This window comes from Suillus subalutaceus (genome assembly GCF_016647625.1).
Source record: "Suillus subalutaceus strain FC151 chromosome Unknown DFJ58scaffold_54, whole genome shotgun sequence".
Lineage (NCBI taxonomy): Eukaryota > Fungi > Basidiomycota > Agaricomycetes > Boletales > Suillaceae > Suillus > Suillus subalutaceus.
This window is the reverse complement of record NW_024540303.1, coordinates 246,142-258,202: the sequence shown is the minus strand read 5'-3', so window position 1 is coordinate 258,202 and position 12,061 is coordinate 246,142. Positions and strand designations below refer to the sequence as shown.

The 12,061-nt window shown below is 44.7% G+C and overlaps 3 protein-coding genes across 3 annotated transcripts; 1 reads left to right on the top strand and 2 right to left on the bottom strand.

The window, feature by feature from the left end:
• Window positions 1-248: 248 nt before the first annotated feature.
• DFJ58DRAFT_728079 (uncharacterized protein) lies at window positions 249-1,669 on the bottom strand (the record flags this gene model as incomplete). The annotated part of the gene is made up of 4 exons (XM_041385551.1): window positions 249-523; window positions 579-623; window positions 661-1,416; window positions 1,465-1,669. 4 exons carry the CDS (start codon window positions 1,667-1,669, stop codon window positions 249-251), a joined length of 1,281 nt encoding a protein of 426 aa, XP_041243865.1.
• A 5,579-nt stretch (window positions 1,670-7,248) lies between these two features.
• On the bottom strand, window positions 7,249-10,151 carry DFJ58DRAFT_841539 (uncharacterized protein; the record flags this gene model as incomplete). The annotated part of the gene is made up of 17 exons (XM_041392722.1): window positions 7,249-7,262; window positions 7,326-7,524; window positions 7,582-7,620; window positions 7,649-7,728; window positions 7,813-7,882; window positions 8,003-8,116; window positions 8,167-8,205; window positions 8,374-8,408; window positions 8,437-8,452; window positions 8,512-8,625; window positions 8,692-8,835; window positions 8,909-9,157; window positions 9,180-9,285; window positions 9,367-9,541; window positions 9,602-9,660; window positions 9,883-10,033; window positions 10,115-10,151. 17 exons carry the CDS (start codon window positions 10,149-10,151, stop codon window positions 7,249-7,251), a joined length of 1,641 nt encoding a protein of 546 aa, XP_041243864.1.
• A 1,265-nt stretch (window positions 10,152-11,416) lies between these two features.
• DFJ58DRAFT_660615 (uncharacterized protein) lies at window positions 11,417-11,797 on the top strand (the record flags this gene model as incomplete). Its single annotated transcript, XM_041382161.1, has 2 exons — window positions 11,417-11,498; window positions 11,532-11,797. Coding segments are annotated over 2 exons (348 nt in total), but the record flags the coding sequence as incomplete, so codon positions are not given.
• Window positions 11,798-12,061: the final 264 nt, after the last annotated feature.

The window sequence follows — 12,061 nt, the reverse complement described above, 5'->3', positions numbered from 1 at the left end:
CTGAAGTCTTGAACTGACCTTGGCCGATTACTCTTATCGAGTAGCCATACGTCAGAACCATCCTAGTTCGTAACAGGATTATGAAGCTGGGAAATGACAATGACAATGGCAGTTGGTTCGGAGGTCAAGATATGAGCCACTGGTTGATTGATAAAAATTTTCAAACTCCAACATGGGTCGACCCGGCCAATTCCCGGGACTAAAATGTTTGGGTCAAAGTAGCTGTTTCATATCGTTGGCAAAAAATTTCATTCATCTTGAGCATCTATAAACCCGGTCTTCAGGTCTTGAAATGCTGCCTGGGCATCCTGTGCCAGCAATGAATACATTTGGGATTGCCTTCCCGAGTAGCATGCATGACCCGGAAGGTGTTTCACCAATGATTCCCGCATCCTGTCACCCCATTGGGTTGCTTTCCACAAGAAAAAGTTACATGTCCAATCCATCTCCAATTGGACCAACATCATTTCTTCCTTCCATCGATCCCATAGTGCCTTTTCCCGGAGCCAATGAACTCGGTAAACTTCGGATGACTCCGTCAGCTGAGTGCGGGACACATCAAGCATGCCCGAACTCACATTCCTCATTCCATGAGTGATCGGGACCCCCAAGGTCGACTTCGACTGACCAGAACCAAGCGAGGGGACTTGTTTCGCTGACCTCGGGCATTTGGATCGCCGACAGCAGTGCTGATTTTGAGTTGCTCTCGAAGCAGGGGTTTGTATTTCTGAACCTGGTCTTGCCCTGGCTCCAGTTGCATCATTTGCTTCCTCGTCTTCGTATATATACTGGCATGGAGGGACACTGCCTGCTGCACCGACGTCACCTGGGACCAAGCTCGAGTTTTCAGGGCCTGGGATTTGGCTTGCCTAACTGTTGTTCGAAACAGAATCGCCTTGTTGCACAAGTGAATTCGGAGGTTGTGAAGGGAGTCATTGGCCTGCCCTTCACGAAGAGACATCTCCAGCGGAATGAGATCGTCTGCCATACAGCGTCTGCATCGATCTACCCCGAGGTTTGATGGCAATGGGATTACAGTGAGCTCAGGGGAGTTTGCCCATGTGTCAGATGTCTCGGTGAAGTCTGCCAAGTCATCATCGAGATCATCAAGAATGTCCAAGTACAAGTCTTCAGGATCATCATCTGCATCAAATCCCTCTCCGAGATGCGTAATAGCAGACCGAGTGAATCCATCTATCTGGCCTTGGAGACGATCGCGTTGCCGGGCGATGTCTAACTTCTGTGTCTCGGTAGTTCTTCTACCAATTCTTCGGACCTCAATGAGCAATGCGATTTGAGCCTCTTCAATTGCCAACCCCATTGATATCCATGTCGCCACAGACCTGCGAGCAGGTGCTGCATTTCGGGCATTACCCTCCTCTAGTAGCCTAAGCTCGATCTCCTTTTTGCTCGGTGCTGAATGCAAAATTAATTCAGACTTTGATGGAGACAAAGTCAACTAACCCTTCTTGATATTAATCTCATATACATCCATAGCCGCAGGATTATTTATTCTGCTGGACTGAGCGATCCTCTCGCTGGCTAGCCACTCTGTCTTTGAATCGCCAGGTGCTGCTTCATTGAGTATGTCAAAAGCCTTTTCACTTTCGGCAATGCCATTCTTCGCCTGCTTGTATTTTCGGCAAAGGGTCCTTTTCATGCGGATCATATTGCAGAAATTGGAATCATTCATCTGATAATCGAGACATTCCTTTCGATGCGGGGATGACATTCCCCGAGCAGCAGGGGAAATCAGGTTGAGACGTGATCATAGGGTCTCCATGATCTCTCCATCAATCCGACCGATGCCTTCGATAAAATTCGACGCATATCGGACATAGCAGCTGTCCTGATGTCCGTGGATGTGCCACAATCCGATTCTGGGAAATGGGGAAAGAAGTAATGGGCTGATACTACACTACCTGCCATTACCTGCTTGTATTTACATGTCAATGTGTAACTTTCATATATCTGACCTAATATGATATGCAGAGTCCCCACTAGTGAATATCAATTATTGAGTCCCGACTATTGAGTCACAAACATTGAATCCCGACTATCGAACCTCAAGTCCCGAACCCCGAGATTCGTCAAACACCGAGTCCCGACTATTGAGCGTCAAGTCCCAAGCATCGAACATCGAGTCCCAAATATCGAGTGCCGAGTGTTGAGTCCCGATTATCAACTCCCAAATATCAAACATCAAGTCCCGACTATCGAGTCCCGAGTGTTGAGTCCCAATTATTGAATCCCGACCATCGTGTATCGAGTCCCGTTCGACACCCAGGGACATGTATTGAAAAATTCGGTCGTGTACATGATGTGGGGATGTCCATGAAAATTCACAGGTTGCAATGCAGTAATTTACAGTGGCTCAAAAAACTGTCCGCATGTTTTGACATTTTTCACTATCTATGATATTGTGTGAGAATGAACAAATTCCTCAAGGACATACTTATACCACATTGTAGTATGGCTTCAGGGCTTTTATTTGAGCCCTACACCGTGGGAATCGGCGGAGATATGGTGGAGATATAAGGCTTATAAAATGATGACTCATGTGGACAGTTTTTTGAGTGTATATTAAAACTATATAAATCATTATTTATGACACCATAAAAATCATGCCACTATTATATAAATTATAAAGTGGTGTCATTATGTTATTTTATGACTATATCTAACTATATAAACCAGAATATCTCATGTATCATAGTCATAATCACCATGAAAGCCATCTCCTCTGCTCAAAGAGATAATATCCTCTCTCTGTCTTATGCTGGCCTCTCTGCTCGCCAAATTTCCTCTAGAACTGGAATATGCAAGTCCACTGTGGCCAAGTTCATCAAAGAAAGCCACCCAGACAAGGAAAACTCTTGTGGAGGACGTCCATCCAAGCTTACCTCTACTGACAAAAGGGCTATTATCCAACATATCACTACAGGAAAGGCTGATAATGCTGTCCAAGCCACCCATTATATCAATTCCACCATCACTACCCCTGTCTCTTCACAAACTGTGAGGAATGTTCTCAAGGCAGCTCATCTCAAGGCAGTAACAAAGAAGAAAAAGCCTCTTCTCTCCATCAAACATAGGCAGAGAAGACTAGCCTTTGCCTTAGCTCATCAACACTGGACTGTAGAGGACTGGAAGCATGTTATATGGTCAGATGAGACCAAAATCAATAGGATTGGGTCAGATGGGAAGGTGTATGTATGGAAAAAGAAGGGAGATGGCCTAACAGACAGAGAGGTTAATGGGACTGTCAAGTTTGGAGGAGGTTCTTTAATGGTATGGGGCTGTATGGGATGGAATGGTGTGGGAATGCTTGCTGAGGTTGAGGGGAAGATGAATGCTGAGCAGTATGTGGACATTTTAAATGACCACTTGCTGCCTAGCTTGGCAGAATCAGGGATTGATGAAGAAGATATCATTTTCCAACAGGATAATGATCCCAAGCACACATCCAGAAGAGCTAGGGAATGGTTTGAAGAACATAACATCAATGTTCTTGACTGGCCAGCACAGTCTCCTGATGTCAATGTCATTGAACATCTCTGGGGAACACTCAAGAAAAAGCTTCAAGCCTATGAAAACCCCCCTAAAGGAGTATGGGAGCTTTGGGAGAGAGTAGCAGTGGAATGGGGGAAGATCACAGCTGAGGATTGCCAGAAATTAATTGAGAGTATGCCTAGAAGGATAGAGGCAGTAATTAAAGCCAAGGGAGGTCATACAAAATACTAGAATACCTGGTTATTACTGTAAAATACTTGAGTCAAAAAACTGTCCGCATGAGTCACCATTTTGTGAGCCTTGTATCTCCACCATATCTCCACCGATTCCCACGGTGTAGGGCTCAAATGAAAGCCCTGAAGCCATACTACAATGTGGTATAAGCATGTTTTTGAGGCATTTGTTTGTTCTCACACAATATTATAGATAGTGAAAAATGCCAAAACATACGGACAGTTTTTTGAGCCACTGTACATGGTCAGTTGTTCTTCAAAGTGTTCAATCATGGAATCTACTACCTTGAGCATTTCAATGCTCATCTGTTCAACTCTTTGCAACCTCTGCAGGTCTGCATCAGCTTTTTTCAGTTTGTCAGATGTTTCTGCCCAAGCAGTTTGGAATGGACGCTCGGCCTCGATTAGTTGTTGGATGGAAGGGTCAGGAAGACCTCCAGTACGGCGTTTGTAGTCATGGAGTCAATCTTGGACGGATTGGTCTTCCAGAAAGATTAGCTCAAAGATAAATGCTCTGCTTTCAGATACTCACATTCTGGGTGTTGGTATTTTCCGAAAGGATGGAGCTCCCGGACCATCAACCATACATCCTCAATATTGAGCTCCGGCTGGTCTCCAGGGAGTTCGGTAGATGATTTGTCGGCTTGGGAGATAAGATCAGTCTCCATAATGGTCTAGAATGAATGGACGCACATGAAATAGACACCTCTGAGGTAGCCGGAGCAAAAGTGGGAGGATCAGCAGAGTCCAGCAACTCATCAACATCAATGACATCATCCTCAGGCCTGAGGTACAAGTCTGGATCAATGAGACAGCTGGCATCATCAGCTTGACCCGGATGTGATTGATCTTCAAGGGTGAAGTTAGCATGCATGGTGATCCCAGGTCATCAGTAATGTATAGTCATACCGGGTATTGCAGCCGACGCATCCGGGGGTCCGGATGACATAGAATCATATTCTATGTCATCATCCGGCCCGAGGTATCAGTCATCTAAGTCATCTAAAGGATACCCGGTGAATAGATAAGGCATGATAAGAATACAACATACCTAGTGATGCCTGGGCCATAGATGAGTCATCCACATCCATAGAATTATAGTCGGTCACTGGTGGGTCATTAAATCTAACGGCTGGATGGGAACTCATGTGTGGAGAATTGGTGGACTGATTGACTGATGATCTAAAAAACTTCGAAGTTCAACACAAAGCCAGCAATTGCCAAAAGTTGAACCACGACCAAACAAACACAAACAATAAACGATTTTGTGGATCGCCCATCAAATGTCTTGTTTGTTTGAAACTTCATCTTTCTGATAACTGATTTCAATCTGATTTCAAGATCTTTAAATCTCTCAACCCACTCATCATGTCCACTCCAGTTGACAACTCTTTGACCCATCTCAAGGCATCCGCTGCCCAGATCATGGCCATCATCAGTGCCGCCCGGCAGATTCCCCTGGGTCCCAGCCACTCGGCTTTGGGAAAACAGGTTGCTACACTTGTGGTATGTATTTTGTTTTGGGTGCTTTTTCTTCTCTAACATCTTGGTAGTCTGATGTAGCCAAGGAGTATGGGTCCGGGGATGGTCCTATTCCCGGCCTCATCATTTCATGCTCCAAAGAACTCCAGCGCATTCGGAACATGGTTCCCAAGGTCTGGTCAGACTGGCACTCCATCGGGTATGACGATCCTCACATTCTTAGGCACACCTGGTACCCCAAGGTCCTCGCCTGGAACGCCTTAGGCGACCAGACCTTCGATCTCCCAACTGCTGCCCCCCCCATCCACAGGTCCGATTCCTGTCAATCTTGGTACTCGGTTCTCGGTACTCGGTACTCAGTGATTCGAGTCTCGAGACTTGTGACCCGTGATTTACAAATCGACATTTGAAACTTGTGATTTCTGAGAACAATGTGTATTATCTTATGTATTTCTGTACTCATTTCACCGACTACCAAGTGCCGAATCTCAGGTCTCGGGTCTTGGGTCTCAGTATTTCAAAACGACAAAAATGGGTGGCAGCAGAAGTGAAAATCGATTGTGCATTATTAGCTGGATAGTGTTGTGGTAACTTGGTCCCTGTTGCGATGCTGTGCAGGATTTAGCCAGGAAGCTGCTCTGCCGTTCAACTCCCCTCATTGCCACAATCAATTATAATCATCATGTTCATTCACTTCAGATGTTATTCTTGTCACTTATTGCTTATTTTATTTTTATGAGTGCTTTTATGTTTTGAAACAAAATCTTAGCTCATGTCAAACTCAAACTCTCTTACATGCCGAGTGCCGAATTCCAGGTGTCAGGTATCGGTGTCGGTACTCGGTACTCGGTACTCGGTACTCGGTACTCCGGTACTCGGTACTTCGGTACTCGGTACTTGGTACTCGGTGATTCGAGTCTCGAGACTTGAGACTCAATTCACAAATCGAAATTTGAAACTTGTGATTTCTGAGAACAATGTGTATTATCTTAAGTATTCCTGTACTCATTTCACCGACTACCGAGTGCCGAATCTCGGGTCTCGTTTCTCGGTATTTTCATGACAACAAAAATGTATATCATCTTAAATTTGAATTTTCTTAACTCGAGACTTGAAAACTCGTAAAAAATGTACAATACCTAGGCCTATCTGTCTATATGATACATATCTGGGCCCACCCGTCTATCTAATAAATAATTCACCTCACCCTTGGCCCACCCGTCTATCTGATATTACCTGACGTCGGCCCACCCATCTATGTAGAATTCCCCAACGTCGGCCCACCCGTCTATCTAATAAATAACTCACCTCACCCTCAGCCCACCTGTCTATCTAATATTACCACCACATCGGCCAACCCATCTATCTGATATTACCCCACATCGGCCAACCCGTCTATGTAATGAATAATTCCCCTCACCCTCGGCCCACCCGTCTATCTATTATTACCCCACGTCGGCCCACCCGTCTATCTAATAAATAACTCACCTCACCCTCAGCCCACCCGTCTATCTAATATTACCCCACATCGGCCAACCCGTCTATGTAATAAATAATTCCTCCCTCACCCTCGGCCCACCCGTCTATCTGATATTACCCCACATCGGCCCACCCGTCTATCTAATAAATATTTCACCGCTCCTCGGCCCATCCGTCTACAAAATAATACTAATACGTCGGCCCACACGTCTATATAATACTATTTGCTATACATCTCTCCTCAGGTCTATAATATATGTCAATCCTACTCTACATATTACCCACATGGGCCCACCCATCTCCATAATAATATTTCTCCCGGCCCATCTGCTATCATCGATGATATATATAACATCAGCATAGATGGGCCCACCCGTCTCCATCGGAAATAATATGCCTCCTGGCCCACCCGTCAACATCGGGAATATACATAACATCGGCCCATAATACGCTGGCCCATATTACACGGGATATTATGTAGGTCGGGTGACCCGTATAATACGGGATTTGTCACTGAAGGGGCTCGACGAGTAGCCAGTGATTAATCCGAAGGATCTAATATAAAGTATAATACACATTCAGTAGGGAATGATAGAGGTTGGTACTAGTGCGCCTCACCTGTTTCTGCAAAGTCCTTGAAGTTGGTCTGGCGTTGATACGAGTTCTTCAATGGCCCATGCATCTGCTCATTTGGTTTGGCGTTGTAGTTCCTTGTAGCACCTTTAGCCTCTATATCGTCGAAAATGTGGATGATCATGTGCATTTTCGGAAAGCTCCAGCCCTTGTCGTTCTCATCGACGGTTTCCGCGATATATTGCTATTACAATGTCAACCTATTATGTAGTTGCTAAAAATGAAATATGATGAAACGTACCTTCATAAGCGCTGTGAAAGCTTGGACAGCACTTCCTCCCTTCATTAATAGTATTTGTGGTGTGGACCTCGAAAGCGGCATATATGTCGATTTCGAGATAAAGGTGTATGCATCGAAGTAACAGGTAGCCAAGTGGGGAGTCTTGTTCTGTCAGAATGTCATGTGTAGCATATAGTATTAACTATGAACAAAACAGTTAGTACAAACAACTGTGTTAATTGAATCACATACTTTTGATGTCTTCATGCATGGAGCTGTCTGCAAACGTTACGCCCATAACCTGGTTTGGGTGCTTAAAATTCTGCCAGTGTGAAAATTGTTCAAACCTTAGATACAATTGTTAGAGAAGGGTCGCACGTAGTAGCGCAAAAAGAATGTACATCTTGTCGACTGCAGATACCTTTGACCTTCCGAGACTAACAACACATTTCTGTAGTTTGACCCATAGATGGTGCGACCAAAGCCCGCCGTTATGCATACGGTCGTGTGACAGAGCTCGATGGACATCAGTGTATCGTACAGCCCATAATGAATTCTAGAAATAAATTTAGACCTTCGCACATCGAGACGATTCAGAGAACTTACATCAACATCGCGCAGTCCATATTCTTTCAAAATCTCATCCTTTCCTCAACAGTGTCTTTTCCTCATGCAGTCGCTACAATGGCTTGCGATTGATCTGACATTCGACGGGGATATGATTTAGAGGTGTCCCAAAGTTCGTCGCAAGGAACAAGGCAAATGGGACACAGCCAAAGACTCATGATCCCTCGAATAAGTGAGATGACACACCTGTAGTAATACATCATTAGTAGGAAAACTAAGCGCTATAGGCAAAAACAATATAGTACTAACTGTTCTTCATAATCAGCTGATAAAATGATCACACAAAGGAAGAACCAGCGTTGAACACCGTCAATACACTGATACCATTGTCCTGTTCGTGATTTGGAAGCTAGCGAAGAGATTATGTGCAAACAAACTATGCCAAACAGTATTTTTGACCCAACTAGACTTTTCCGCATAGTCTTTATCTTCTTTCACCTATCCGAACATTAGTGTCAATTTAATGAGGCAATCATCAGACCATACAATCGGCAGCCATCCTACCACGTAGCCACTACCTATACCTCGTCCGTTTCGAATGTCCGTAGGTAGATTTGCTATTCTAGCGACAACTGGATAGCCCTTGGCAGTCCCAAATGACGACAGCTTCATTTTCAGCGTACAAAATGAAAGCAAGTGGCTTGCCACCTGGTGGAAGTCGCGACTACAACAATTAAAATAGAATAAAAAGGGGCCAAAAACACTATGTATCAATACGTACTTGGATATCCCAGAAGTCCTGCACAGTGAACGGCTCGTCTACAAAGCGGACGAACATTTCGCCATCGAACTTAGACAAGTGTTGTGCATCAAATGTGAAGTGTGGAAATAAGCTGGGGTCCCCAAGTAGATCAGTAGCGAACTCCCAAAGATCCCGGTAGTGCACATCAAAGTCCCACAATTTGCCATCGTAAGGTACTGAAATCACTTCTTTGGTGAACTGCGCTTTGAACGAGGTTAAATTATGATGCTAATCATGAAAATTAAATCACCTTTGTAATGCGGTGAGATGCTGCTTCCCACTTGTTATGAATATCTTTATGGTTAAAAAATGTAAACTTATCCTTCCCGATGGCGCAGTTGACAGATCTTGATGAGCTGATCAGTCTGCTCATTGTTTAGCGCAGCCTCGATGCGATCTCGGCAACTTTGAATTCGAGCCTAGATTGGAATGGATACCAAGGCTGTCTATCAGGTGGGACCACAGAGGGAGCTGGATGACACTTGAATGTCTCAAATGAGTGAACCGTAGTCTTGATGCTGCTGTTTGGATGGTGTTCGACCTTGATGTCATCACGTGCAAAGGCTGGGAATGTGTGTGCGTCGACAGGTTCAGGTTCAATTACAGTAACATCTGGAATTCGATAGTGTCAATACTAATAGCGAGATTGATGAAAACGCCTGTGAGACTCACCAATCGTGCTGCCATAATCAAAGTCTGCGTCAGGACCATGCGTGAGGTCAGGAGGATTTCTGTTTTCAACTGAGAGAGCTAGTGAGCGTGACATATTACAAGAAATTAAACGGATACTGTACTTTGTGCGGCAGATACATTGGACCTATGGTTATTAGGTTGATTCAGGGCTGTGCTTCGCCCCTCGATTGCTGCTGGATGTTGTAATAGTGTCAGCTTCGACACCGCAGTATGAAGTCCAAGAGCTCTTACCTTTCTCTTTCCGAATAGCATCTACTAACCTGGTCTCAACGTCTCTTATCCGCACGTATCTTGCAGGCTTTTCGATGAGTAGTCCAGCCTTTTGGTTTGATATTTTGGTCGCATATTTCACACAGTTTTGAGCGCTCGGGAGCCATTTGGGTACACAATTACAGAGGTTGGATTCAGAAACTTCAAGATTGAAGAAAGAAAGAGCCGGCAGGCACATCAGGCGTTGACACATATGCTTGTCATCGATTATCATAAGCTTACAAATCCTTGCAATACATTGAAACTCAGCCAGGGACATTACTTTATTATTTCAGCACACATTTCAATGACATCTAAACATAGCTGATTGCAACTGCTTTCGTAAATTTCTGACACAGCACAACATCTCCAAGGAAGACCTTAGGTGTTCTGAAGAATTGTGGAAGCTGTCACCATTTAATACCCAAGCAGAACTGCCACCAAAGAAGGGATGGACAGATCTGCTCAGTCTTCACAAGGACACACCAGATGAAGCAGATCTTACCCGTCACGATAGATTTAATTCGTGGAAGTTTCTCTCGGACCTCGTCTCATATGGCCCTCCATACTTTTCTCAATTCCATAACCAACTTCACGAACCTGAGGCCATTGAAGCCATCCCTGTCATCAAAACGCCAATCATTGCTACATCTCAATGGATGTCAGTAATTCCACCGTTACAGGCAATATACAAAGTGTCGTTAACCTGCTCGAGCAGGGCGGAATCGGAGATCCTGCAGCCATCAATGATCCAGGGATGCCCGACATCTCAGAGTATGTAGTTCTATTTCATGGTAACCTTGGGATGGGGGAACGCCTTCAGTCTGCGCAGCAGCGTCGAGGAATTGAAAACACACCATGGGACCGTTTACAACATGTTGTCTTTGTCCCCGGTCTTTTCCATTTGAAGATGGCGGCCGCAGATGCAATTTGGCGGATATTCCTGCAGCCCAATGCAGCACGACTAGATGAAACCAGTCTCATGCAAGATGTAGGTATCTCGCGGCCAAGGGAAACCGGCCACTATGGATCAAAGCCGGGGTTCCATTGTATGCACGAACTGATCATGCACGACAGTATTTGTTGTCGCCTTGATTGTTGGAGAGTCGAGGCTGGGAAAGGTGACACGAAGTGGACAAGTCTGGAGGAATTTGCAGGATCAGAAATCATGGAAAGACATCAAAGCAATGGCACACACCCTTGCTCGTAACTACATTGCAGGTCACCAACTTTGGCGCATGCGACGTGCACCGGCAGCTCAACGTGATGTCCAATATGAAAATGGACTCCTCTTGAACAAGTACGTGCTTATATATGAGGAGCTGTCATATGCAATGAATATCGGTGACATTGGACGGGTTTGAGACTTGCCTTGTGACGTTGATCCCAATGTTTAAGGCCACAGGAAACATAAATATGCAAACGCTATGACAGACTTCCTGTGCAAAGTGCATTTCATGTATCCCGAAGGATTGAAGTAAAGCATTATGAAACATCTTCATCTACTCAAGACTTACAATCGGCAGACGGGCTGTTCACTACCACATCATGGTCAATCCAACCGGGAAGAAAGGAAAGTTTCGAGCGGTTGACTGGTGCGTTGAATTGAATAAACCTTTTCACAAAGGTGCGCGTCCCTTGTCACTATTAAAAATGCAAGTCAGTAAACAAAAATCACAGGTTACCAATGGAGGAAAAGGATCAAACCACACTGTTTCGAGGATTATAATGGAGTCTCCACTCATTCAGATATACCGGAACTTGCATACAATGTTCCAGAATGACTTTCTGCATGTTTCAAAACAAACGACTAAACACGCAGAGGCAGATATGTCAAAAATGTTCCAAGTCCTATGCAGACACATGAGAAAAACACTCCTCAAACGAAGTAGTAAAGGGGCGCGGAAGCCATTACAGTATCCCTGAAGTCCTTGCCAAGGGACAGGAGTTGATGGAAAAGAATAGCGTAGATAACGAAGATGGAGGGCAAGAAGCTGCTATTAGGGAAGGTGAGGATGAGCATCCATCAGTCGATGATGTTGCGATTGAATTAGTCTGGTAGTAAGTAAGATATATGATGAGTAAATATTACGGTTGACCAACACTCTGGCACTTGATTATCAGAATTCACCGTTCCTGCAAGACGCTGAGAGTTCGAATTCGATGTGCTCTGCGCTTGATTATCAGAAT